The 24,320-nt window shown below is 51.2% G+C and overlaps 3 protein-coding genes across 4 annotated transcripts; all 3 read right to left on the bottom strand.

Moving 5' to 3' along the window:
- Positions 1-5,568: 5,568 nt before the first annotated feature.
- ATF4 (activating transcription factor 4) lies at positions 5,569-7,717 on the bottom strand. The gene is made up of 3 exons (XM_012459007.2): positions 7,513-7,717; positions 6,588-6,905; positions 5,569-6,483 (listed from the first exon to the last, which is right to left on the bottom strand). The coding sequence occupies exons 2-3, from the start codon at positions 6,811-6,813 to the stop codon at positions 5,657-5,659; spliced, it is 1,053 nt and encodes a 350-aa protein (XP_012314430.1). The 5' UTR covers positions 6,814-6,905; positions 7,513-7,717; the 3' UTR covers positions 5,569-5,656.
- A 3,001-nt stretch (positions 7,718-10,718) lies between these two features.
- On the bottom strand, positions 10,719-23,722 carry MIEF1 (mitochondrial elongation factor 1). Of its 2 annotated transcripts, none has more exons than XM_012459006.2 (5): positions 23,632-23,722; positions 17,406-17,556; positions 16,813-16,990; positions 16,345-16,607; positions 10,719-15,335 (listed from the first exon to the last, which is right to left on the bottom strand). In XM_012459006.2, exons 2-5 carry the CDS (start codon positions 17,547-17,549, stop codon positions 14,529-14,531), a joined length of 1,392 nt encoding a protein of 463 aa, XP_012314429.1. In that variant the 5' UTR covers positions 17,550-17,556; positions 23,632-23,722; the 3' UTR covers positions 10,719-14,528. The 2 variants fall into 2 exon arrangements, with proteins under 2 accessions (XP_012314429.1, XP_064224131.1); XM_064368061.1 differs by lacking the exon at positions 23,632-23,722 and adding an exon at positions 22,534-22,623.
- Positions 23,723-23,935, bottom strand: LOC135271247 (mitochondrial ribosome and complex I assembly factor AltMIEF1). The gene has a single exon (XM_064368062.1). It carries the CDS (start codon positions 23,933-23,935, stop codon positions 23,723-23,725), a length of 213 nt encoding a protein of 70 aa, XP_064224132.1.
- Positions 23,936-24,320: the final 385 nt, after the last annotated feature.

Below are 24,320 nucleotides of genomic sequence, written 5' to 3'. Positions count from 1 at the left end.
GAAGTCAGAGCCCAGCCCAGGAGTCCTTTCATCAGTGGAGCTGCCAGGGGGCATCAGGGGAAGGGACCCAGGAAGCCTTCAGGCTGCTCCCTTTGTCTCCTGAGCTCTCACCTCTCTCCCCAGTCTAAGGGCTTCTTTGGTGTAGTGGTTCCCATTGCTGCTGGTAGAGGGCATGGCTTGGTCCCCTGAGGCCAGGTCTGTTGGGAGTGACGATTTGGCTTCCTGGGTTCCCTGATGACACTGCCTCGGGGCCTGTTATTTTTAAGAGCGTTTGCTCCCCCACTGCCCTGAGTGGTCTGTTCCTGGTCTTTAACCAGTGTTCCATCCTAAATGAGGACATGAGGGGCCACACATCTTCCCAGGGCAGAGCTGGAGTTGGGTCCTGTCTCCAGGTGGCCTCCATCAGCAAGAGGTGGGGGAAGCGTGCTGTGACCCAAACCTTAAGAGACCGGGCCTCATCCTGCCTGCTGGGCTGTCAGGATCCCACTGAGCAGAGAAACTCCGACATCCTTGGAGACTCATGCCCGTCATCTTTTAAGCAGCTTAACAAGAAGCCAACTCAGCCTCTAGTGCCTGGAAGAATAGGCTGACCATAGGCCCAGGGCACCTTTCTAACGAGGACACGCCCACTGTTATATAATCGCCCAGGTGTTCTTCATGCTCCCTCCCTAGGTTGAGTGCAGAGTGACAGGCACTGCCCCCGAAGGAGGATGGGAGCAGGGGTCCTGCTGCTTTGCCGCTTGTGAGCTTCCCAATGAATCTTATACTTACATCAAGTAGCACTATTGGGTGTCCATGCTGCCTCTGGGTGACAGTCATTTGTGTTCACCCCTGGGACTCTGGTCCAGTGGGTCAAGGACAGGGCAGAGGAGTCTGTCTTTTAACTATCACTCTGAGCAGTTCTGGTGCAGGTGGCTGGAAGGCAGCAGGGAGCTGGGGCAGGCAGCACTGGAGGAGAGAGGGTGTGTCTGCATGGGGGTATAGGGAGGTGCTGACCATGATAGCCAGGACCTGGTGACCAACAGGGCCCAAATAAGAGGGCACTGAGGCCGGGTGCAGTGGCTCACACTTTTTTTTTTTTTTTCCTCTAAGCTGGGGTTTCACCATGATGGCCAGGCTGGTCTTGAACTCCTGACCTCAGGTGATTCACCCACCTCGGCCTCCCAAAGTGCTGGGATTACAGGTGTGAGCCACCGCGCCTGGCCGGCTCACACTTGTTATCCCAGCCCTGTGGGAAGCCGAGGTGGGCGGATCACCTGACCAACATGGAGAAACCTCATCTCTGCTGGCTGGGCGTGGTGGCACATGCCTGTAATCCCAGCTACTTGGGAGAATGAGACAGGAGAACCGCTTGAACCCAGGAGGTGGAGGTTGCGGTGAGCCAAGATCACGCCACTGCACTCCAGCCTGGGCAACAAGAGCGAAACTCCATCTCAAAAGCCACAAAAACAAAAATTAGCCAGGCGTGGTGGTGTGCACTTGTGGTCCCATTTGCTTGTGGGAAGAGGGCTGGGGTGGGAAGATCACTGGAGCCCAGGAGGCAGAGGCTGGTAATGGCGTTACTGCACCTCAGCCTGGGTGACAGAGCAAGACCCTGTCTCCAAAAAAATAAAAGAGGACACTGAGTTGACACTTCAACCCAGGGCTAACAGGACAGAGCAGGAGGCCTTACTTGGTCTAGACATCGTGGATGGGTGGGAAAGCAACTGGAAACATTTGCATCACAGGTGGTTTGGGGAAGCAGAGTTTGAGGAACCCGCACCATGACCCAGGGGAGGGCCCCAGCTGTGGCTTCCTGTGTGCTCTATACAGTGGTATGGGCTGCTCAGCCCCCACACTCTCTGGCCTTCTTTGCTGCTGGAGGAGTTGGCCAAGGGCGCCAGGCAGGAGTGGGCCTGGACTGCACCATGGGACTCCGCTGGGGCCCAGCTGCAGGCTCAGAGCTTAGCCTGGGCCCAGCCTTCCGGCACAGGCAGTGGGACTGTGGCACCCGGTGTGTGCAGTGTTCTTTCCCTGCCTGGCTGACTTTCATGGGGTGCTCTTCCCATTCTCTAGGTCCACAACTCTCCCCACCCTTCAAAGCCCAGTTGGGAGGCCTTGCTCTTTCTCCTGAAGCTGCCACTTTCTACTTGGTCTAAGCGTCTACCTTCTGTCCTCCAACTAGGCTGAGAGCCCCCACCCCACCTCACAGGGCACCTAGGCAAGGGTGTTCGGCACTTGGGTGTCACTGCAGGGACTTTTGATTTTTGTTTTTTTCTTTTTGAGACAGTCTTGCTCTATCACCCAGGCTGTGCAGTGGTATAATCTCAGCTCACTGCAGCCTCCACCTCCCAGGTTCAAGCGATTCTCCTGCCTCAACCTCCCGAGCAGCTGGGACTGCAGGTGTGTACCACCATGCCCAGCTAATTTTTTGTATTTTTAGTAGAGAAGGTTTCACCATATTGGCCAGGCTGGTCTTGAACTCCTGACCTCATGATTCACCCGCCTCAGCCTCCCAAACTGCTGGGATTACAGGCGTGAGTCACGGCACCTGGGCAGGGACTTTTTATTTCTACCTGGCCTCTTTGAAATAAAAATCATGCTCCTCCCCTGGTTTTCCCCATTTCAGGAAATGGGCCCTCCTTTGTCTTGCTGTGGGGGTCCCCTCACACCCACATTCTGGCTGCCTCTCCTTGCTGATCCCAGCCCAGTCCCCTGCGGGCTGACCCCTGCGGCTCCCTGAGTACCCATTTTAAGGAGCATGCCCAGATGCCCACGCCCAACCCACCTGCTGTGTCACGTCTTTCTTCTTTTTAGGGTCCCTCTGTCTCCTTTATCAGAAGCAAAGCTGCATGAGAGCAGGGTTTGTTTTGTTTGTTTGAGTCGGTGTCTTGCTCTGTCTGTCTCCGGGCTGTAGTGCAGTGGCACAATCTCAGCTCACTGCAAGGGTTGTTTATCTACTTGGCTCACAGGAATAGTTGTAGAAAAGATGAAGGTTGTTCTCTGCTCTCCACAACCTACAGCCTTGTCCTTGACACAAAGCAGGAGAAAATGCTGAGCTGACCACTCCTGCCTATGAGGCCCCTTCCTATTCCCTGGGTCCCTGGTCACTGGATAAAGTCCAGCTCCACCTCTGACCTGGTCAGCCTAGGCTGGGCTAGCCAAGGCCCGGCAGGGGCCACAAGTTGCCACATGCAGGGTGGTGGCCAGACATCAACCTCATCCCTGTCCCCTCTTCCCGTAGCCCTGTTGTGCTGGGCTCTCTGGAACAGACACCTGCCCAGCCAAATGCAGCGGTCTGTCCAGGTTGCTATCACTGCCTGTACCAGCTGCCGCTGGGCCAGTGTCCACCCCCAGGCCAGGCTTCCCAAGGGTGCCTAAGTCTGGGTCTCAGCTGCATCAGCAAGAGGGGGACAGTCATAAGACCCTCCTCAGCCTCTCAGGAGGACTCTGAGCTTATCACTGGAAGGCACCTAGAGCCCCAGAGCTCTCTGAACATGTTCGCTGCAGTGATTTTTGCTATTTCCCAGGCACTGCTGTAGTCCTGGAAATATGGGAATCAACAAGACAGCAAAATATCTGCTGCCATAGAGTGAGTTTATATTGTAGTTAGGGAATGGAAAATAGAAAGTGGATCTGTATACAGATAAACTCAATGGAGAAAAAAGTTACAAAAAAAATACAACGGGGCAAAGGATAGTCTGGGACACGAGCAGGGTCACCTTGGAAGGCTCCTGCAGTAGCATCAGACTGCACAGGGCGGGAGGCAGCCGAGGGAAACTCTCAGGCAGGGGAAGCAGCGAGTGCAAGGCTCTAAGGCAGGACCCAGCTTAACAGACAGATGGAGAAAAGCCTGGACTGGAGCACAGTGAAGGGAGGAGGTGAGGTCAGGGAGGAGGGCAAAGCCATTGTAGCCTAAGCTGGTGCCTTCTGGCTCTGGGAGCCCTGAGCTGCAGAGGCCTGGGAAGGGCACAGCCCCAGCATCCTGGCTTCACACCACTGGCCTGCACTGCCCTTCTTGGTGCCTCAGTTTCTCATCTGCCAAATGAGGGCCGACCCCCACTGGCACTAGATGATGACTCTGATATCACACCCTACGCCTATTTAGCACCTGGATGTGGACGGAAGCCCATGGCCTTTGGAGAATTCTAGAATCTCGGCAGGAAAGACCTCTAAGAGCACCAGGTCCAAGACCCATATGTGATGCCCACTCCCACTGGTGCCTCAGGCAACTTCTCCACAGTTGCATGCATCCCATCCACAGCTGGCTCTCAGGTGACGGTCTATGCTGGCCATATGGGCCCCACCATGCTGGGTGTTACAGGCCATTTGTTTCCAGCTCAAAATGCAAAATGAAGAGCCCAGACTGGAGATCGAGTCCTGGGTTCAAATCCCAGCTCTACCTCTGCTCAAAATCCTCTGGGTGAGCCGGGCGCCATGGCTCACGCCTGTAATCCCAGCACTTTGGGAGGCGATCACCTGAGGTCAGGAGTTCAAGACCAGCCTGGCCAACATGACAAAACCCCATCCCACTAAAAATACAAAAATTAGCCGGGTGTGGTGGTAAGCGTCTATAATCTCTGCTACTCAGGAGGCTGAGGCATGAGAATCACTTGAACCTGGGAGGCAGGGGTTGCAGTGAGCAAGTGTGGTGTCTGCGCCATTGGATTTCTGCAGGGAGTGGATTAAAGGACATGTGTGCTGTGCTGCTACAGCAGTGGCTGGGCTGCACTCACCCTCACTCTCCTCCCAGACATTCCCCGGGCACACCTGGTCTACACCACCTTCTACGGAAGGAAAACTCTGGTTTGGCTGATACCCAAAGACACAAAAGGCCAGACCTGCCCAGGCTGGGCTGATCCTTGCATTCAAGCATTCATCTGCAACCCAAGACAAAAGGCATCGCCTGCCTGGAAAGGTGAATGCACCCCACCCACCACTAAGTCTGAAACTGCAGTGAGGCTGCCTGGCTTCTAAGTGCTGCTCCATCCGATCATGACCCGAAGACATCAGGCCTTCTAGTTTAGGTAGTGACAGGCACAACAGCCGTCACTGTTGCCTTTGTGCCCAGCTCTAGCCAGAACCCGTGCAGAATGTTGTTTCCACCCCCTGGTAAGGAGAAACAGAGGCCCATCTCCAGCCCATGTCCTGCTTCAGCCATCAATTTCCAAAAGGAGCTGTTTCTCAGAGGCTTCTGCAGAACTGTCTAGGTTATAAGCAAAACCTAATCTTGTGTGCTTATCTCAAGGACTGTGCAACCTTACCCAGGGCTTTATGTGACAGATGTTGGCATGAAGGCCTCACACACACAGGTGAAGGCCCAGGCTGTTCCTCCCTTCGAACCTCCTCCCTACCCTACCAGCACTCAGTTCTGGCCAAAAGACCCAGCTTGCTACAACCGGCTCGAGTCCCATCAAAGTCATCAGCCACCATGGTCTACACCTAGCAGGGATAAGCAAATCCCTGGGTACAAATCTTGTCTTAGACTGTCCTCCTCCCCTGGATCTCACAGGGAACATTAAGACCACCACGGGGTAGGTGGGTGGTAGCAGTTTCACTCCGTTATTGTGCCAAAAGGAATTACACACATTTAAGTATTCACTACAAAATTTATTCAAACACACAGCTACAGCGAGACTCCTATGTACAAGCACCTTGCGCTCCTGACTACCCTCAACTAGGGGACCCTTTTCTTCCCCCTTGCCTTGCGGACCTCTTCTATCAAATCTTTCAGGTATTGGATCTCCTTGGCCAGGGAATCTGCCCTCTCTTTTAGAGCCTCGTTTTTCTTTTCCAGCTCCTTGCACTCACCAGTGAGGGCCTCCTGCTCCGCCCTCTTCTTCTGGCGGTACCTAGTGGCTGCTGTCTTGTTTTGCTCCATTTTTTTCAGTTTCTTATCCAGTTTCTCACCCTTTACTTTTGCTGCTACCATTTTCTCTCCAGGAGGGTCGTAAGGTTTGGGGCGGGCAGAGTCACAGAGGACACCTGGAGATGGGAGGCTATTTGTGGAGCCCCTGGCAGAGGGGCTATGCTGGGGAGAACCCAGATAAGACTCTGGGCTCATACATATGCCACTATCATTATCTGAGGGGGCGTCTTCCTCCTTTATGCACTGCGGGATCATGGCAATGTAAGCAGTGGAGTCTGGCTTCCTATCTCCTTCAGAGATATCCACTTCACTGCCCAGCTCTAAACTAAAGGAATGATCTGGAGTGGTGGAGAGGACCCCTGAGGATAGAGGAAGAGGTTGCAAGAAGGTGAAAGGGGCAACCTGGTCGGGTTTTGTTAAACTTTCTGGGAGATGGCCAATTGGGTTCACCGCCTGGGGGGGCTCCTTATTAGTCTCCTGGACTAGGGGGGCAAAGAGATCACATGTGTCGTCCAACGTGGCCAAAAGCTCCTCTGGCATGATTTCCAGGTCATTTATACACAACAGGGCATCAAAGTCAAACTCTTTCAGATCCATTTTCTCCAACATCCAATCTGTCCCGGAGAAAGCATCCTCTGCAAAAGATATGAGTGATGGGCCCAGTGAGTCAGACACAAAGGTAGCAAGCCCCTAACCCCAGATCCCATCCGGACAATGTGGCCGGTGGCAGCCTACTCACCCTTGCCGTTGTTGGGGGCACTGACCAACCCATCCACAGCCAGCCATTCGGAGGAGCCCGCCTTAGCCTTGTCGCTGGAGAACCCATGAGGTTTTAAGTGCTTGGCCACCTCCAGGTAGTCATCTAAGAGACCTAGGCTTTCCTCAGCCCCCAAACCCGACTGGTCGAAGGGGGACATCAAGTCCCCCTCCAACACCTCGCTGCTCAGGAAGCTCATCTCGGTCATGTTGCGATGCTTTGCTGGAATCGAGGAATGTGCTTAATTCGAAGGTGTCTTTGTCGCTTACAGCAACGCTGCTGCTGAATGCCTTGAGAAGCCTGAATAAGAATGAGAAGCCAAGTCCCATTAGAGGTTAGCTGATCTGAGGATTTCATCTTTCCACTTAAGAGGCGGGACGGCTAAACTGGCCATCTAGAGACTCTGACAGGGCAGATGTATTCCACCACCCCTCCCCCCCCCGCTTCCAGCTCAGGTTCCACAAAATGGACGATCACGGAGGCCCGGCCATTCCTTCACCGGCCAAGAGGAAGGCGCTCCGTCTCCGCGGCCAAATACGGCCAGGGCGGCCACGCCCCGCCCATCGCCCGCCCGTGACTCACGCCCGCGGCGCCGCCCTGCGGTCGCCATCTTGGCTTCTGCCACGTTTCGCGGGTGGGACAGTTGAGACCCTCAGGACCCTTAGGGAGACGTCTCGGGGTACGAGGGCGGCGGGACCCCTCGGCAAGCAGTCCTGGCACCTAGCTGCGCTTTCCCGGTCTCGGGCACGCGAGTGTCTCAGAGACACCCAAGCAGATTACGCGTCCTTGGCGCTCGTAAAATCGCTTCCCCCTTGACGGCACCGTCCCGGCCCCATGCCGCGCCCCACCAGCCCAAACCCCTCGCCGACCCAGGGAGCACGGCTGGATGGTTCGCCCCGGTACTCACGCCATGGCTTAAGCCGCTGGGGGTGGGTGCCGCTGCAGAGCCTGGTGCTACTGCCGCCGCTGCAAAGGCCAACGCTGCCGCAGGCACTGCTGCCCCTAATACGCCATGGTGGCCTTGGACCCTGCGGGCGGTGAGGAGGGAAGGCGCGCACGTACGTAACGAACTACATCGATGAGCGAGTGAACTACAAATGGCGGCGGCCGCTGCCCGCTGGCCCTTTATAAACTTCGCCCCCACGGGGACACAGCACAGACTTATTCTTCCGCCGCGGCCACGTGACCGTCTCCTCCCGGCCGTTCGCTTCCCTCCCTCTGACACACCCACCACCTATGTCCGGGGCGCAGCTGTGACAAGAAAAGGAGTTTGTTTTTACGGCCTCACGAAAGGGGAAAGGTGCACTACTTTATTAGCTTCTCTGATCAAAGAGTCCGTTCTTACCTTTGCCACCGGAGCGCGGAGTGATTTCTCAGACACGCCTCGCTTCCGGTGTCGGCGCAGTGGGCGGGGAGAGGTGGTTTTCCCACAGGGGGTTTTCATTGTAAAGGCCGAGGCCGCCAGGTTATCGCGCGAGGTGCCGGCGTAGAGCGCGCGTCGAGCTCATTGGCCCAGGCGCGGTGAGTCATATATACCTCGAGCCCTTATTGGCTCAGGGCCCTAGGTGGGTGGCTGCTGCGAAAGGGAGCCCAGGGCTTGTGCGGGAAGGGCCAGGGTTCGGGGCTGTCTGCTCTGTCTCAGCCCTGCCTGCCTGCTGGCCAGCCACGATCGCGCCAACTTCTGCCCCCAGGCGGCCTTAGCGCCATGCGACCCATAGTGGCCTCAAGGCCCGGCCCCAGCGGTCGGTCCCGCCGCCCTCAGTGGAGGTCAGCTCTGGCGGCCCCGCCGCCGCTCCCAGCCTGCGCGCTCCTTCGGTGAAGGCTGCGCTGATTTCTGGCCTGCGGAAGCCGCGGGGTTACCTGCACCAAGCCTGAGTCTTCCAGAGACCCCATCCATAGCCGACATGGTGCTGTCCCCGGGAGGCTGAATGGGTCTTAAGAGAGCGCCCCGTCCCCGCCCACCTGCCCGCAAAGGCCGGCTGAGTCTGCATGGCTCCTCCTAAACTCTGGAAAGGAGCCTGGAAGACGCGCCATCCTGTCGCCCAACCTGGGTTTTTACAATTCTCATCCGGCTCAAGTCCAAGTCTGCTACGGAATATCATCAGAGGAAACTTCTGGTGGCCTCAGGTTCCGTTCTGTTCCCCTAGGAAGAGGATTTTCTTCGCTGCCGTCTCTCTGGGGTAGTTTCGATTCACTCCGGATTCTGAACTCCCCAGCCTAACCCGCTTTTAAGCAGTCATGTTCATGGCCCTGGGAGGAGAGGCGCCTGGGAACCCACGGCCACTTGCTGGGGGTTATGCGTTGGGAAGGGGTAGTCTGTTTTAAGAGTACAGGAAGCCGGGCGCGGTGGCTCACGCCTGTAATCCCAGCACTTTGGGAGGCCGAGGCGGGTGGATCACGAGGTCATGAGATCGAGACTATCCCGGTCAACATGGTGAAACCCCGTCTCTACTAAAAATACAAAAAATTAGCTGGGCACGGTGGTGCGTGCCTGTAACAGCTACTCAGGAGGCTGAGGCAGGAGAATTGCCTGAACCCAGGAGGCGGAGGTTGCGGTGAGCCGAGATAGCGCCATTGCATTCCAGCCTGGGTAACAAGAGAGAAACTCTGTCTCAAAAAAAAAAAAAAAAGAGTACAGGAAACCTCTCCATAGTCCTCCAGCTCCCTCCAGTCAGGCCCTGCGAAAGTAGAAACCTTCTGCCTCCATTTCACTGAGCCACACAAGTATTTCTATGAGCGCTGTGATATCAAAAAACCGGGGAAGCACTGCTCTAAATAACCACAGGCCATCTGCTGCGCTCATTCAACATCGCCCAAGAAATCCTTTATAATGGTAAACGGAGGCCCAAAGGGATGAAGTTTCTTGCTCCAAGTGAGGCAGCTCCCAGTGGAAGGAGTGTGGGGTAGGAGTTGGAAGACATTTTGGGGAGCACACTCAAGAATCCTGGCTGGGACATTTTGGCTAAGTGACTTATCCTCTCTGAGCCTCGGTTTCATCATTTGTAAAATGAGGCTATTGATGAATCTCCTTGCCCCATGAAGTGAAATCATACATGTAAAGCACTTAGCACAGCACCTGATACATGTAACCAATAATGGTTGCTGTTGCTGTTACCGGTCATAGAACTCAGGTTTCCTTACACTGACCTCTGTCACTATCTTCATCACATCCTCCTGGTGGGAGGACTCTTCACTATTATTTACTGAGATGAAACCAACAACTTTAAAACAACCAGTATACACAAGGCATACTGGATGCTGAAATAAAAGTATGGTTTTTCTTTCTCCTTGGGGAATCATGAGTGTTGAGATATACAGAAGCTGGTTCCAGAGCAGTGGCTCCAACCTGTTGTCCCAGCTACTCAGGCTAAGGTGGGAGGATTGCTTGAGCCCAGAGTTCCAAGCTGCAGTGAGCTGTGATTGTAACACTGGAACTCAGCCTGGGCAACAGAGCAAGACCCTGTCTTAAAAAAAAAAAAAAAAAAAAAAAAGGTAATTGTCTAGCCTTTTCATGCAAATGCAGTAAGAATCCCTGAGCCATTAACCACATCTTCCAAAGGCAGATCTAGGGAGCCACAGGACATCAAGACAGTACTGGCCAGGCGTGGTGGCTCATGCCTGCAATCCCAACACTTTGGGAGGTGGAGGCAGGAGGATCGCTTGAGGTCAAGTGTTCCAGACCAGCCTGGCCAGCATGGTGAAACCCCCATCTCTACTTTAAAAAAAAAAAAAAACACAAAAACTAGCCAGGCATGGTGGTAGGCACCTGTAATCTCAGCTACTCGGGAAGCTAAGGCAGGAGAATTGCTTGAACCCAGGAGGCAGAGGTTGCAGCGAGCAGAGATCGCACCTTTGCCCTCCAGCCTGGGCAACACAGCGAGACTCGTCTCAAGGAAAAAAACCTACCTCCTGATGGATGATCGTGCAGATGGTTAAGAATTAAAGTAACACTGCCCCAGTTTTGATACTGAAAAAGTCGTGGAAGAATGACTCCAGTGGCAGTTTGTCCCATACACTCTCTAGCTCAAACACTTCAAAGGTTCCCCTAGCTGAAAATGGAGACCCAGTACCACTCCCATAGGAAAATGTTTGATCTGCCACACACAAGTCAAAGCGGTTGGAAAGATTTTTATTTTCTTCTTCCCATGCTATGGAAGGACATTGTGTTCCCCAGTTTCATTTCCTCCCTCAGGGAGAAAAAGGACAGCAGGTCTCTGGGTCTCAGGGCTAAGCTGACTCTACCTATATAGACTTAGCCAAGACAGGACAGAAAGACTGGTGACTGATTCCAAATCTACCAGCTAACACATCAATCACCACTGACAAGAGGGCAAGTGACTAGAAGGCAAGTCGTGGACTTCACCTCAGGAGCCAAGAATTTAAAGACTACAGGTGACCAAAATGTAAAGGTAAACACCTCGTGTGCAGCTGACCATAGACCCAACATCTCTGGTATTCCGGCCACTTACAGTAAGTGGGATCTAAAAGGGATTCAGCCTCAAGCCTGGTGCAGGGGTCAGCTCTATCCTAAGTCTCCTATAACTCTCCTTGGCCTTGAGCTTCAGATAAAAGGGCAGAGTTCTAACAAATCCCAGATTTAAGTTCTCAGGCTAGTCAGAGTCCCAAGGAATTACCATGGCAGAGAGCTCTAGACACACGCAGTAGTCTCTATTTACAGAAACCCCCTCAGGGACTCTCCTGGGTCATTCAGTCCTGAAGTCAATTCCCCTTCAAGACTCTTTGAACTCTTAACTTGAGTGGAGTGCAGGGAGCACAGTCAGCGAGTGTAGAATACGGACAGGTGGCCCACTAGGGCCAGGACCCAGGAGACTGAAGGCCGGCCTCTGCGACACTTTTTTCAACTTGAGCTTCAACATTTCTTTCCTTTATTCAAATAAAATTTAAAAAGTCACAACCAAGCATGTAAAGAAAAAAATACTGTCGTCTTGAACTCATTTTTTAGGAAGGGCAACAGAGGAGAACCAAAATAAACTCCGGAATTGATTAGGTTTAAGATAATGAGTGCATTTTTTAAGTGTTAGGCTAAGTATAAGGTCTGCTAACCTTGATGGCACACAGGCAAAAATATCTAGATGGAGAAATAGGAGACGATGCTATTACTTCAGGCAAAAGTAAGAGTTAACTGAACAGGAAGGCAGAGTATCAGGGAAAGTTACTCAGCTTTCCCCAAAGATTTAAAAAAGGGGGCAGGTGCAGAATGTTGTCCTCTTCCATCCCAGAATCTCAAAAGCAACTGCCTATGTTCCACATTTTATGACGAGGAAGATGGCTGCAAAAAGAATGGCTTGCCCGGTCATGGTCAGCAAACCCACCAGGATCAGGGCTGAGAGTTCCCACTGCTTCTAGTTCTGAGGTCTTCTTAACACGTTGTTGCTTGTAAAATGGCAAAGTTATGGTTTTATCAAACAGTTGAAAGAGATGCTGTTTCAGAAAGATGATAAACTCATTTGCTTTCCTAAAATGACAGTTATACTCGACTTAAATAACTTGAGACTCTTTAAAATCTTATTTTTTGAGTTCTCTTTCCAATTTTTTTTCTCTTTGAAACAGGGTCTCATTCTGTCACCTAGGCTGGAGTGCAGTGGCACAATCTTGGCTCAATGCAAACTCCACCTCCCAGGTTTAAGTGATTCTCCTGTCTCAGCCTCCCAAATAGCTGGGATTACAGGCACCTGCCACCACACCCGGCTAATTTTTTTCTTTTTAGTAGAGATGGTTTTGCCATGTTGGCCAGGATGGTCTCAAACTCCTGACCTCAAGTGATCCACCCACCTTGGCCTCCCAAAGTGCTGGGATTACAAGCGTGAGCCACCGTGCCCAGCCTCCTTCCCATGTTTTATGTGGTATTTGGTCAGAGATGCCAGCTTGGGAAAACTAAGTTTTTTTAATACTCATGGCAGGGAAACCAAATCATTAATCTCAATGAATAATAATCTATACTTTTGCAATACCCTGTCAATCCTCTCCTCTCCCTTCTAATGGATACATGGTGGGTACACTGGACCCCTCAAAGTCAGGCTTCACCCCATACCTTCTAAAGCATTCATCCAGGGTGGTACTCAGGCATACAGATTTTTTTTTTTTAACTGCCCTTTGAGTCTGACCAACAGACAGGGTAGAGCTCTCTCAAGGTTCTCAGCTTTATCATTTTTGTTCCCTCTCAATACCTTTATGCAAATGAAATTGAACCACCATAAGAAATCCTTGTTAAGGGGAAAAGAGGCAAGAAGACCTCTAAATATACTCAAGGTTAACCCTAGTTCTCAACTTCCTAATATGTGACAAAAGAGGGGCAGGAATCTCTACCCTAAATTCAGAGGGGTGCTGAGGTATCAGTGCTAAAGAGTCATTTCCTATTCCTATCATTGGGAAGGAATGAGGCAGCTGCAGAGAGCTTCACCAGAACCTCACTGATGGAGAGGTAGTAATAGAAAAAAACAACTCGACAGGAGGAAAACAAATACTAAATGGGCAGATGAGATACAGAATTGTCATCAGTCTTGCCACAAACAGGGAAAAACACACCACAAAGGGACATGGTGTATTAAACATTCCCCCCACCTGCAGGATCCATTTACCTTGCAAAAAATACTGCATCTTAGCAGCGGGAAATGAGGAGGAATGGAGGAAGTGCCCACCTCCCTCCCCTATGTCTCATCTGTGTGCTCTCTTCCTTGGTAGCACCGATCTCCCCAGGTGCTGGGTGAGAAATAGGACAAGGGAAAGAGGCCTGTGCATGCTCACCTGCCCTCTGGCCATGCCCAGAGAGCTCAGCAAACACTCCTGTCACGTTCCAGTCACAGACACTGGAGGATGAAGGGCCAGTGCTGGGCCTGTTCCTGCTCTAAGGCCACATCCTAGAAAAGCAGGGCCTGTCTGGGGAGAAAACATGGCCACCAAACCCTAACTAGTGACTGGATTTTCCAGCTGACATTCAGCCTCCTGTCAGCCTCCCTCATCTTCACAGCTAAGGCTGTGTTCCTTCAAGGCCTTGTCCTAATTGGCAATAAAAGAAGGAGAAGGGGTGAAAACCAGCATTCATGAAGAGGTGCTGCCCTGGCAGCCCCATCCTTCCTTGTCTGTCCAATTCCTGCAGCCACAGATGAGGAGCAGACACGGGGCACACAAACGCTCCATGAGGCCCTTAACCAGCTCTGCTTCCCTACTCTGCACTTTTGCTGACAGCCACCAAGAAATTCAATCTGCAAATAACTTTGCATCCAGTTTATCCTGTGTGGGTCATTAACAGTGTTCCCATGAGAGACGCTCTCAGCATTTATGAATGGGTCAGGAAATGGTGGGAGGACAGACTTCTTATCCAGGAACTGGGGTCAAAGGCCAGCTCTTCTACCAGCCTCACTCCCAGAAACCCTAAATACTGTCTCAGTGCTCACTCTGCAGAGTTCAGCTTTGAAACATGCAATCGTAGCTCTTCAGTGACATTCAACTAAAAGGCAACATCTTAATTAGGCAGATATGCTCCAGGGACAAGAGCAAAACAGAAGGAGTGAACGAGAGGAAAAGACAGAAAAGACACTGAGTAGGAACAGGCAAACGGGCAAGGCAGGCCAGGCAGAGGCAGCAAACATGGGCCGACACGCAAAACACCAAGTGGTCCATCAGCTCAGGCCAGCACTTCACCTTCCCAATTCATTCCAGAAACATTAGCCTGGAGCCAGGGAGGAGGAGGGAGCACAGTGATTGGTAACAAAAATAGAAGGAGTTGGGTAAGAAAACAGGAGACAGAAGAGATGTCATTCTAATCGGCATGAAGTGACCAGGGTGATGATCAGCAAGACAGGAGGCACCAGGGACCCTGTGAGGCACCAACTACGTAGCCAAGTGTATCTAATGGAGAATCCAGGGCCTGACCACCGACACCTGCTTTGACCTTCACCTGCCCTACATCTGCAGCAGCACCTCTGGCTCAGACAATGAGCAATAGAGAGTGTATCCTAATTCGTCTATTTCTTCAGGGGTGAGCTCTGCAAATAAGTTCACCTTGGGGTTTAGGGCACTGGGCAGGACTCCCGCCTCTAGGTAGCTGATAAGTCCCCTCAGGGCCTGCAGGAAACGGTCGGCCAACATATCCGGAGACCAGTCAGCCTCCTCCTGGGCCAAGTGGAGGATGACGTTGGTGAGCTGGCTGGCAGTGAGGTGGCCCAGGGCCGGGGTGGACTTGCATATGGCCTTGAGGATCTTGAGGCACAGGGATCGACAGCCCGAGTCGGCCTGGTCCAAAGCCCGCAGGCGTGCCGTCTCAGCGGGACGCAGGCTCAGCCGCCACAGGTTGTCATACTGGGCTAGCCGGTGTGGTCTGGCCACCAAGACTGTGTCACCAAGGGTCACTGATGGCAGGAAGTCAATGACGAGATGTTTGTCACGCTCATACTGCACCTCCAGTGTCAGGGCTTCTGGCGGCGGAGCCGGTCGGATCACATAGTCCAAGAGGGACCCTATGGCTGGCCAATTGATGGAGCCAGCCACTACCTTCTCAAATGTATCTGCGACTGTCTTTGGGGAGAGGTAACCCCCTACTACACAGCGGTCCCAGTAACTGCTGCCACGAGGAAAGTACTCTGGATTCTCACGACGAACCAGGAAGAAGCCAGGGACATTCATGATGGTGTCTTCACCAGGAATACATGACCATAGGTTCTGCTCTAGCACAAGGGGCACAATGAGTTGGATGTGGTCAGCTGTCACCACCTGTCAGAGCAGAATTTAACAAGTTCTGAGGGTTTACTCTGTTCAAAAGACATGCTTCCTCCAACACAGGTCCCACCACTTACATTCCCCCAACAAGAATGGGAACTAGGCTGGGCACAGTGGCTCATCCCAGCACTTTGGGAGCCAAAGCAGGCAGATCGCTTGAGCCTAGGAGTTCAAGACCAGCCTGAGGAATGTGGCAAAAACCCATCTCTGCAATAAGTACCAAACATTAGCCAGGTGTGGTGGTGTATGTCTATAATCCTTGCTACCTGAGAGGCTGAGATGGGGCCTGTTTGATACCAGGAGGTCAGGGCTGCAGTGAGCCACAATCACACCACTGCACTCCAGCCTGGGTGACGGAGTGTGTCCTTGTCTCCAAAAGTGAAAAAAAGGGAACTAAGAATTCTTTCATGTCACCCTATCAATCTACAGAGTGAGAAAACTCGAAAGGAGAGATGGGGACAAGAATATAGGAAGGAGGAAGCCTCTTAAAGTTTCTTAAAAGTTGTGAGTAGGACTAAAACATGAGAAGGGATTAAAGACACAAAAATAAGGAATGACAGGCTGGGCACAGGGCTCACGCCTGTAATCCCAGCAATTTGGGAGGCTGAGGCAGGTGGATCACCTGAGGTCAGGAGTTCGAGACCAGCCTAGCCAACAGGGTGAAACCCCCTCTCTACTTAAAATGCAAAAAAAAATTAGCTGGGTGTGGTGGCACACACCTATAATCTCAGCTACTTGGGAGGCTGAGGCAGGAGAATCGCTTGAACTCGGGAGGCAGAGGTTGCAGTGAGCCGAGCTGCACTCCAGCCTGGGCGACAGAGCAAGACTCCATCTCAAAATAAAAAAGAATAACAAGTATGGATCTCCAAATGCTGCTGCAGTACACAGGATTCAGAAGCTGTAAGACCTCAGTCTTTCTGGGTAGTCTGGGACACTGACCTGTGCCAGCAACACTACTGTGCCTGGCACCCAACCCCACCCACCGTGAGAACCACCTAGTTACCTGCAGGTCATCATAGAGGCTGCCACTCAAGTACATGTCCCGAAGCGGCATGTCAGGCAACTTGGCCCGCAGGAAGCTCCGGAGCTCCGCACATATGTCCACAGCAGCTTGCTTGGCCCGAGCCTGCTCTCCAGCAGGGATGGCTGCCCGGTTCCGGTAGTAAGTAAGAAGTTTCTCCTGCAGGGACATGCGGAGTCGTGACTTCTTCAAGTCTACTTGGCCCTTCCTGGCCAATGGCTTGGGCCGGGGCGGGCAGAATGTATCTGCCAAGGCAAGAGAGAGAGGCACATGAGCTCTTCCCATGCTTGCTCAGTCCACAGCTGCCTCAGTCCCAGAAAGAAGGGTCTGGCATGGAGGGCAAGTGCTGGCACTGTGCCTGGCACAGATGTGCTCAGGAAACGTTTGCTGAGTGCAGGAGTTGTCCTGAAAGTCCAGAGAGGTCCCAGGAGGGGTAGCAGCCCTTCTCACCTGTGTCAAAGGCTGAAGAATCTGTGGGAAGGGTCTGCAGGGACCGGCTCAGGCCTGTCTTCATGTCCCTGTTCAGCAGTCGGGGGGAGCCCATCCAGTTTGGTTCCTCCCAGCTCCTTTTCCCCGAATGGCTCAGGCGGGTGGGGCTGGTAGGGGCACTGATTGCCCGATCATACATCTGAAATGGCAGAGAGGACACAGGACATAAACCTGCCCTCTTTCCCTATTTTCTTCCAATCTACTTCATCCCCAGAAGCTCTGTCCTGGTAAGTTCAACTACTTTTAATCATTTTGTTTTTATTCTAGATTATAGAATACTTTGCTCCATGAGGAAAATCTCAGGGAAGACTAAATAATATAAGACATAGACACATGACCCAGAGCAAACTGTGAATACCATGTATGTTTCTTTCTAGACACATGTAATGAGGATCAGTCTATACATACTTTTGAAACCTGTTTCTTTCACTTAACATCATTGTGATCATTTCCTCCTATTCCTAAGAATGCTTCGACATTTTCTTTCTATAGAACATTACACCTTTTGAGCACAGCACCGCGTCCCACCCCGGGCCCTGGCCGCATGCACTTACCCGCTTAACTGCCAGCGTGGCGATGCCCAGCATGGCCGCTCCACCCACCCCCAGCACCAGCCGGGCATTGGAGAGCACAAAGTCAATGGCTGTGCCAATGCCATTGTCATCCTTCTTGCCTTTGCGCTCACCAGCGCCTGCCATTGCTCATCTGAGAATGAAGATAGAACACAGCCATAAGTACTGGGACCTCGAGAACTTCTCTCCCCAATTAAGTCAAACCCCAAGAAGTACAGGGTACTCTGAGTTCCAGCAACACAAATCCTCTTGCCTCCAGCACCGCATGCTTTAGGGTCTGGCAGGAGCTACCATGCCCCATGATGTATAGGGATGCAGGAGGAGGGGCTGATCTTGGGGACTGTCGGAAAACCTTTCCCCAAGCTAGTGAGATTAAGAAAGTGTCAAGCTCACCTGTCAATCCTTTTTCGTATTACAATGAAGTACCCACCCCCATGCAAAACAACCCTCTCTCTACCCCTTCACAATGTTACAATGCAGGTCATGTCTTCACCCTTTGGCCACTACTTTGTGGAAGGTTAGAGCTGAGTGGGGTGGAGCTCATCTAACACCATCACAGCACCTCAAACATAGGGAGGTGATGTGCCAGGTCTCAGCGTAATGAACTGGTACAACCGCCAGGTGCAGTGTGGCTAGCGCCTATCATCTTAGCTACTTAGAGGCAGAGGTAGGAAGATCGCTTGCAGCCAGAAGTTCAAAACCAACCAGAGCAACATGGCAAGACCCCCATCTCCAAAAGTAAAAGATAAAAATAAAGAGCGTGCTGGGGCATGCCTGTAGTCCCATCTACCTAAAAGGCTGAGGCAGGGGAATTGCATGAGCCCAGGAGTTTGAGGCTACAGTGAGCTATGATCGTGCCACTGCACTCCAGCCTCAGTGACAGAGCGAGACCCCATATCTTAAAAATAAAAATAGAAAACGAAATGACACAGAACTCAGGACTCCCCGCTCCTTGTATGCTTTTTTTTAAGAGATGGGGTTTCTCCATGTTGGCCAGGCTGCTCTTGAACTCCTAACCTCAGGTGATCCGCCTACCTTGGTCTCCCAAAGTGCTGGGATTACAGGTGTGAGCCACCGCACCCGGCATATGATGCTTTTTCTACCATACCACCCTCACCCTTACCCAAATCAAATCAGCCCTTATTCTAGGTACTTTCTGCAAATGAAACACAAAACATGTACCAAACTCCCTGCACATGGAACTGTAATTACACGTCCATATGTGAGAAAGGTCCAAAGAAGTAAATGAACCCTCCGTGGACCCTCCTGCTTGACAAATGCTTTGTTTCTGGAGAGAACTGTGCAGTGGGGACTATAAAAGCTTAGGCGAGGCTGGCATACTGGGAGATCAAAAGCACAAGGGGCACTGCAGACTCGGCTGCTAACTGGGAAACAAAACACCCATCTGCTCCATCGCACTCGGAAGGGGAACTAAAAACACGGTCACCTGAAAGGAGAGCTTGGGCACAGCAGTGAAGAGGCTGGCCTCCAGGCAGTGTGCTGCTCCCGGCTACAATGGCGTCATCCTGACTGCAGCAGCAGCAGTCCCCAAGTAAGCCCATTCCCGTGGAGCTAGAACCCTGGGCCTGAGCCGGGTAAGGGATGACAGCATGGTTCAGATGGGAATACCACCTAGCTTGCTGCCACTTTCCTCTATAATACCCCTGTCCTTCACACCAGGAATGACATAAGGGAAAACAAAGTCATACACCATTCAGTGTCCCAGAATGGGAGGACATCAAGAGACAAGATCACTGAGGACATCTTCCATGTAAGATAACATTCCTTCTAATACCATGTTATAACTTGGTATTGCTAGCTCCACATCTTATGCTCCTGCCTCTACCTCCCTGAAAAACAAAGAAATATTTCTGACTCTATTATTCCAGCAATCGAGTTAACTAAGAGGCACTGTCAAGTCCAAAAATATTTTTTCCCTAACTTGAGTTCACACCTTGGGGGCACTTTCCCTTTCTCTACCACTTACAGTCAATAGAAGCGTCAGGTCTAGGGACATGAGAGACTATTTGGCCAAACTCAGTACATTCCTACCTCAAATGCACAGAGCAAGGCCAGGGAGAAGAGAGAACGTTTGTATTTACGGGTGGAGTCAGGGAAGAACACCAGACACCCTCCCTCCAGTGGCCACTGAGACAGAGACGGGACATACCAAACTTAGTGGAGGCAGAGTAACCAGTGAGGAAAAAAGCAGAACATTATACATTTCCCCACACATAACAATGTCTCTTGTTTTAACTCTTTACTGAAATATTTACAATAGGGAGAGCCGCTGGACACAAGTGCCCTCTAAACGATCCTTGAGTGTGATGCAGGAGGGCCAGAAGGGCGCCGCCTCGTTCCGGGCAGAAGCAGCCTCCCTGGACCATTTTAGTCCTTGGTGCCCTTCTGATGACTGGTGAGAGCAAGGTGGTGCTACAGATGACAGAACAGAGCACAGGTTTAGAGTGAGAAATCCTGAAATACAGTACTTGCCTTGAGTCCTGATTTCTTAGCTGGGTGACCTCAAATGAGTTACTTAACACCTTAGCTACGAAAAAGTGATAATGGCCCCTGCATGGGACCAAATCATAGGGTTGTAGTGAGGAAAAACCATCCACTGCAATACTGTATGTGGACAGTATAAACTGTATTGCAGTGGAGGTGCTATAAACTGTAAAAATGCTCCACAAATGAGTTCTCATCTACTCTTTTAAGATTCCCATCCTCAGGACAAAAGTTCGGCTTCCAGAAGGCAGTCAGCAATCCAGACTGTCCTCTGAGTGACATTTCACATTTTGAGACAGCTCTAAAATGGCCTTTAAAATTCGCAGTGATGCAATCCTGGGCTTGAGATCAAAACTGCTTTTTCTTTTTTTTTGAGACAGAGTCTCGCTGTGTTGCCCAGGCTGGAGTATAGTGAGGCGATCTCAGCTCACTGCAACCTCTGCCTCCCAGGTTCGAGTGATTCTCCTGCCTCAGCCTCCCTAGTAGCTGGGATTAAAGGCATGTGCCACCACACCCAGCTAATTTCTTATATTTTTAGTAAAGACAGGGTTTTACCATGTTGGCCAGGCTGGTCTCTAACTCCTGACCTCAGGTCATCCACCCGCCTCAGCCTCCCAAAGTGCTGGGATTACAGGCATGAGCCACTGCGCCTGGCTGAGATCAAAACTAGTAAGCTGAGCCAGCTTGTTAAAGGTTTTCCTACTGTAGTGCAACATGCACCCCCCACCATCCAAGGGCCAAGTGACATCACAGACCTGGTGCCCTGGAATAGGAGAGAGCACCCACAAGCTCAACAGAGAGACATGGACCTTACTTGAAAAGTTAATTCAACTTGTCCCAGTTTAAACTGCTTCTCCACGATACATTCTCCACTCAGGTTCTGCTGCGTAAGCTTACAGCCTAGTAGCAGGTAAGCACTCCACCTCCCATTGGACAGTCATGAAAGAACCCCGTTGTTTAATGGGTATAGAGTTTCAGATGTGCAAGATGAAAAAAGTTCTGGGGCTCTGTTACACAGCAATGTGAATATACTTACAGCTGTACACTTAAAAATGGTTCAGATGGTTTCAAAATAAAAAACAAAAAAGGAACACAGACCTGGCGGGCAGAAGTAGGGATGGAGAATTTGAGCCCTGCCAACATTTCAGGCAAGTGATTTAACCTGTCTTCCTTCATACAAAAATGGGAACAGAAATGCTCATTACCCTAATATAGTAAGGATGATGAATAATGGAGGCCTTGCAGCTTCCTAGGATGACAGCACAGAATTGTGAAAGTTCCAACTGATTTTAATTGAAAAAGCCATAGGCCTTTTTATAAACCTAACTTACCTGAATACATGTAAGAACAGCTAATGTATATTGACTGTACATTACATGATGGGAATTTTACACTTATTAATTCCCTCAATCCTCACAACAATCCCATGAGGTCAGTAATATTATCCCATATTTACAGGATGAAGAAACTGAGCGAGGTGGAAGTCAAGTAACCGACCCAAGGTTATTTTGTCAGTAAATTATGTGGCCACAATTTGAACCCCAAGCTCATGCTGGTAGGGAGAACTAATCTACAGGGGTCCTAAGTACTTGCTGCCCACCTTGTTCCCATCTCCACTCCATTAACCCCCAGGCCATATGCTTCTGGGGGACATTTGAACTCATTCACTGCTGCATCCCTAGGGTGTGCAGTGTTTGATGCATAGTATCTGTTGTGGGAATGAACTATTAACCTTATGGCATTCTGTTTCTTAGTTTTTTTTTGAGGGGGTGGTGATAGCAGCGTGTAGCCCAGCTCACAGCCAAAATATATTAGGAATACACAGATTTCCAGGAACGCCCTAATTCCCTCCCAGATCCACTAGCCAACCCTCCCTGTGCAGATAAGACTCCCATGGGCATCACCCCACCCCCTGGCCCTGGACTGCCAAAGGCAGGTGTGCCAATCCTAAGTGGCTGAGAAGAACCAAAAGCTATTATGTAAGGCTCCTCCCCCTGCTTTCCCTCTCCCAGTTAAAAGCAGCACCCTCCACCCAGCTGGCAGGCCTTACACCCAGTTACCCTTCATCTTTCTCTCTCCTCCTCCTGCCTCAGCCAACTGATCACCAAGTCCCACTGCTGTACACGCTGTGTTTCTATGTGGCCACCCCCATCTCCTCGGTTCCTCAATCTCATCTGGCTACATCCGCTGCCTCTAGTATCTCTCATCAATTTATTCTTCACACCACCACTGGTATGCTCCCTCTCAGATACAAATGTGGCCACGTCATTGCCCTGCTTACAGAGCTGTGATGGACCCCCCATAATCAGGTATCCATTACAATCTCAACTGGGAGTCAGTGTCCTTCCAGACCCAGCCCACCCTCAACTCTGACTAGGTGCCTTACAGGGGTGCCATTCTGGCCACATCAGACTTAAGTTTCCAGACTACAAAGTGCAGTTTCTGGACAGGCACAGTTGTTTGTATCTATAATCCCAATGCTTTGGGAGGCAAGGGTGGGAAGATCGCCTGAGGCTAGGAGTTTGAGAGCAGCCGGGGCAACACAGCGAGACCCTGTCTCTACAAAAATAAAAATTAAAAATTAGCTGGGTACATTGGTATATACCTGGAGTCCTAGCTGCTCAGGAGGCTGAGGAGGGAGGACTGCTTGAGGCCAGGCATTCAAGGTTCCAGAGAGCTATGATCATACCACTGTACTCCAGCTTGGGTGAGAGTGAGACCCTGTCTCTTAAAAAAAAAAAAAAAAAAAAAATTACCGGCTCACACCTGCAATCCTAGCACTCTGGGAGGCTGAGGTGGGCGAATCACCTGAGGTCTGGAGTTCAAGGCTAGCCTGACCAACATGAAGAAACCCCATCTCTACTAAACAAATATAAAATTAGCTGGGTGTACTGGCACATGCCTGTAATCCCAGCTACTTGGGAGGCTGAGGCAGGAGAACTGCTTGAACCCGGGAGGCAGAGGTTGCAGTGAGCTGAGATCACACCACTGCACTCCAGCCTGGTCAACAAGAGGGAAACTCCGTCTCAAAGAAAAAAGAATGCAGTTCCCACTTGCAGGCATTTGCTTATTCTTGCCGTGTGGCTGGTAAGGCTCTATTTCTCATCTGAGGCAGACCTCAAATGTCCTCTTTTTTTTTTTTTTTTTCCCAGAGACATGGTCTCATTCTGTCACCCAGCCTAGAGTGCAGTGGTGCAATCATAGCTCACTGCAGCCTCAATCTCCTGGGCTCAAGCCATCCTCCTGCCTCAGCTTCCTGTACAGCTGGGACTACAGGTACACACCACCTGGCTCTCCACTCATTTTCTTTTCTTTTTTTTTTTGAGACACAGTCTCGTTCTGTTGCCAGACTGGAGTGCAGTGGCGCAATCTCAGCTCACTGCAACCTCTGCCTCTCTGGTTCAAGTGATTCTCCTGCCTCAACCTCCCAAGTAGGTGGGACTACAGGCATGAGCCACCACACCCAGCTAATTTTTTGTATTTTTAGTAGAGACGGGATTTCACCATGTTGGCCAGGATGGTCTCGACCTCTTGACCATCGTGATCCACCCACCTCGGCCTCCCAAAGTGCTGGGATTACAGGCATGAGCCACCACACCCAGCTCTCCACTCATTTCTAGTGACTAAAAGGACGACTTTGGTCCTTTCCTCAGTCCCTTGTGACAAAAAATAATGGAATCTACAGGAACGAGGGTCTACATACCTGAAGCTTCTTAATGCATCTGTGAGGTGGGGATGGGAGAGACCAGGAGTGTCTACAGAAGGCACCTTTGTCCTCTTTCCTTTGGAGGATCCTAAATTATCCTTCCCAATTTGCCGTGAAGAAAGACCAGGCCCTTCTCCAGCTGCCTCTCCCGGGCCTCAGGGTCCTCTAGCTTCTGATTTTTTCGGAATTCACGGCGGATGGAGGCAAAGTAGAAGTCTCGATCAGTGTAGCGAAGCTTTCGGCCCTGGCGCAACAGAGCCCGATAGAGACTCAGCACCGCCTCTTGGCTCCATGGGGCCATGGGGGACTGGTAGGGGCTGGGTGTCACACTATAAACAGAAGGAAAGACAGACAAGCCTAGTATCAAGATTAATAACAAAAGGACCTGTAGAGACTATGTAGTGAGTGGTTTTTAATCCAAGTTCCAGAGATCCCTAGGTCACCCTATGACTTAATGGCAAGGCTAGGTAGGACCAGAGACCCACACCTCTGGATGCCCATTCTGGGAACATACAGGTTGTGGTTCGCCAGGGCTCAAATCCTGGCCCTGCCACTTATTTGCCACATGACTTTGGGCAAAGGACTTAACCCCCGCTGACCATCAGCTTCCTCACTTATAAAATGGAGATCAGGATATTATGGCAATAGTACCCATCACCTAGGGTTATTTTGAGAACTGTGCATGT

This window comes from Aotus nancymaae, unplaced genomic scaffold (genome assembly GCF_030222135.1).
Source record: "Aotus nancymaae isolate 86718 unplaced genomic scaffold, 86718_ANA_hifiasm-v0.15.2.pri h1tg000076l, whole genome shotgun sequence".
NCBI lineage: Eukaryota > Metazoa > Chordata > Mammalia > Primates > Aotidae > Aotus > Aotus nancymaae.
Note: the sequence above shows the minus strand (reverse complement) of the source record. Positions and strands in the feature narration are given on the sequence as shown.

Excerpts from the sequence above, each read along its gene's own strand:
- LOC135271247 (XM_064368062.1), bottom strand. The coding sequence starts at position 23,935 with ATGGCCCCATGGAGCCAAGAGGCGGTGCTGAGTCTCTATCGGGCTCTG.
- MIEF1 (XM_012459006.2), bottom strand. The coding sequence starts at position 17,549 with ATGGCAGGCGCTGGTGAGCGCAAAGGCAAGAAGGATGACAATGGCATT. Across the intron at positions 16,991-17,405 it reads CCACGCTGGCAGTTAAGCGG|ATGTATGATCGGGCAATCAG; the intron begins GTAAGTGCATGC and ends CTGCCATTTCAG. Across the intron at positions 15,336-16,344 it reads GCCTCTATGATGACCTGCAG|GTGGTGACAGCTGACCACAT; the intron begins GTAACTAGGTGG and ends CTGCTCTGACAG.
- ATF4 (XM_012459007.2), bottom strand. The coding sequence starts at position 6,813 with ATGACCGAGATGAGCTTCCTGAGCAGCGAGGTGTTGGAGGGGGACTTG. Across the intron at positions 6,484-6,587 it reads TGCCCCCAACAACGGCAAGG|AGGATGCTTTCTCCGGGACA; the intron begins GTGAGTAGGCTG and ends TATCTTTTGCAG.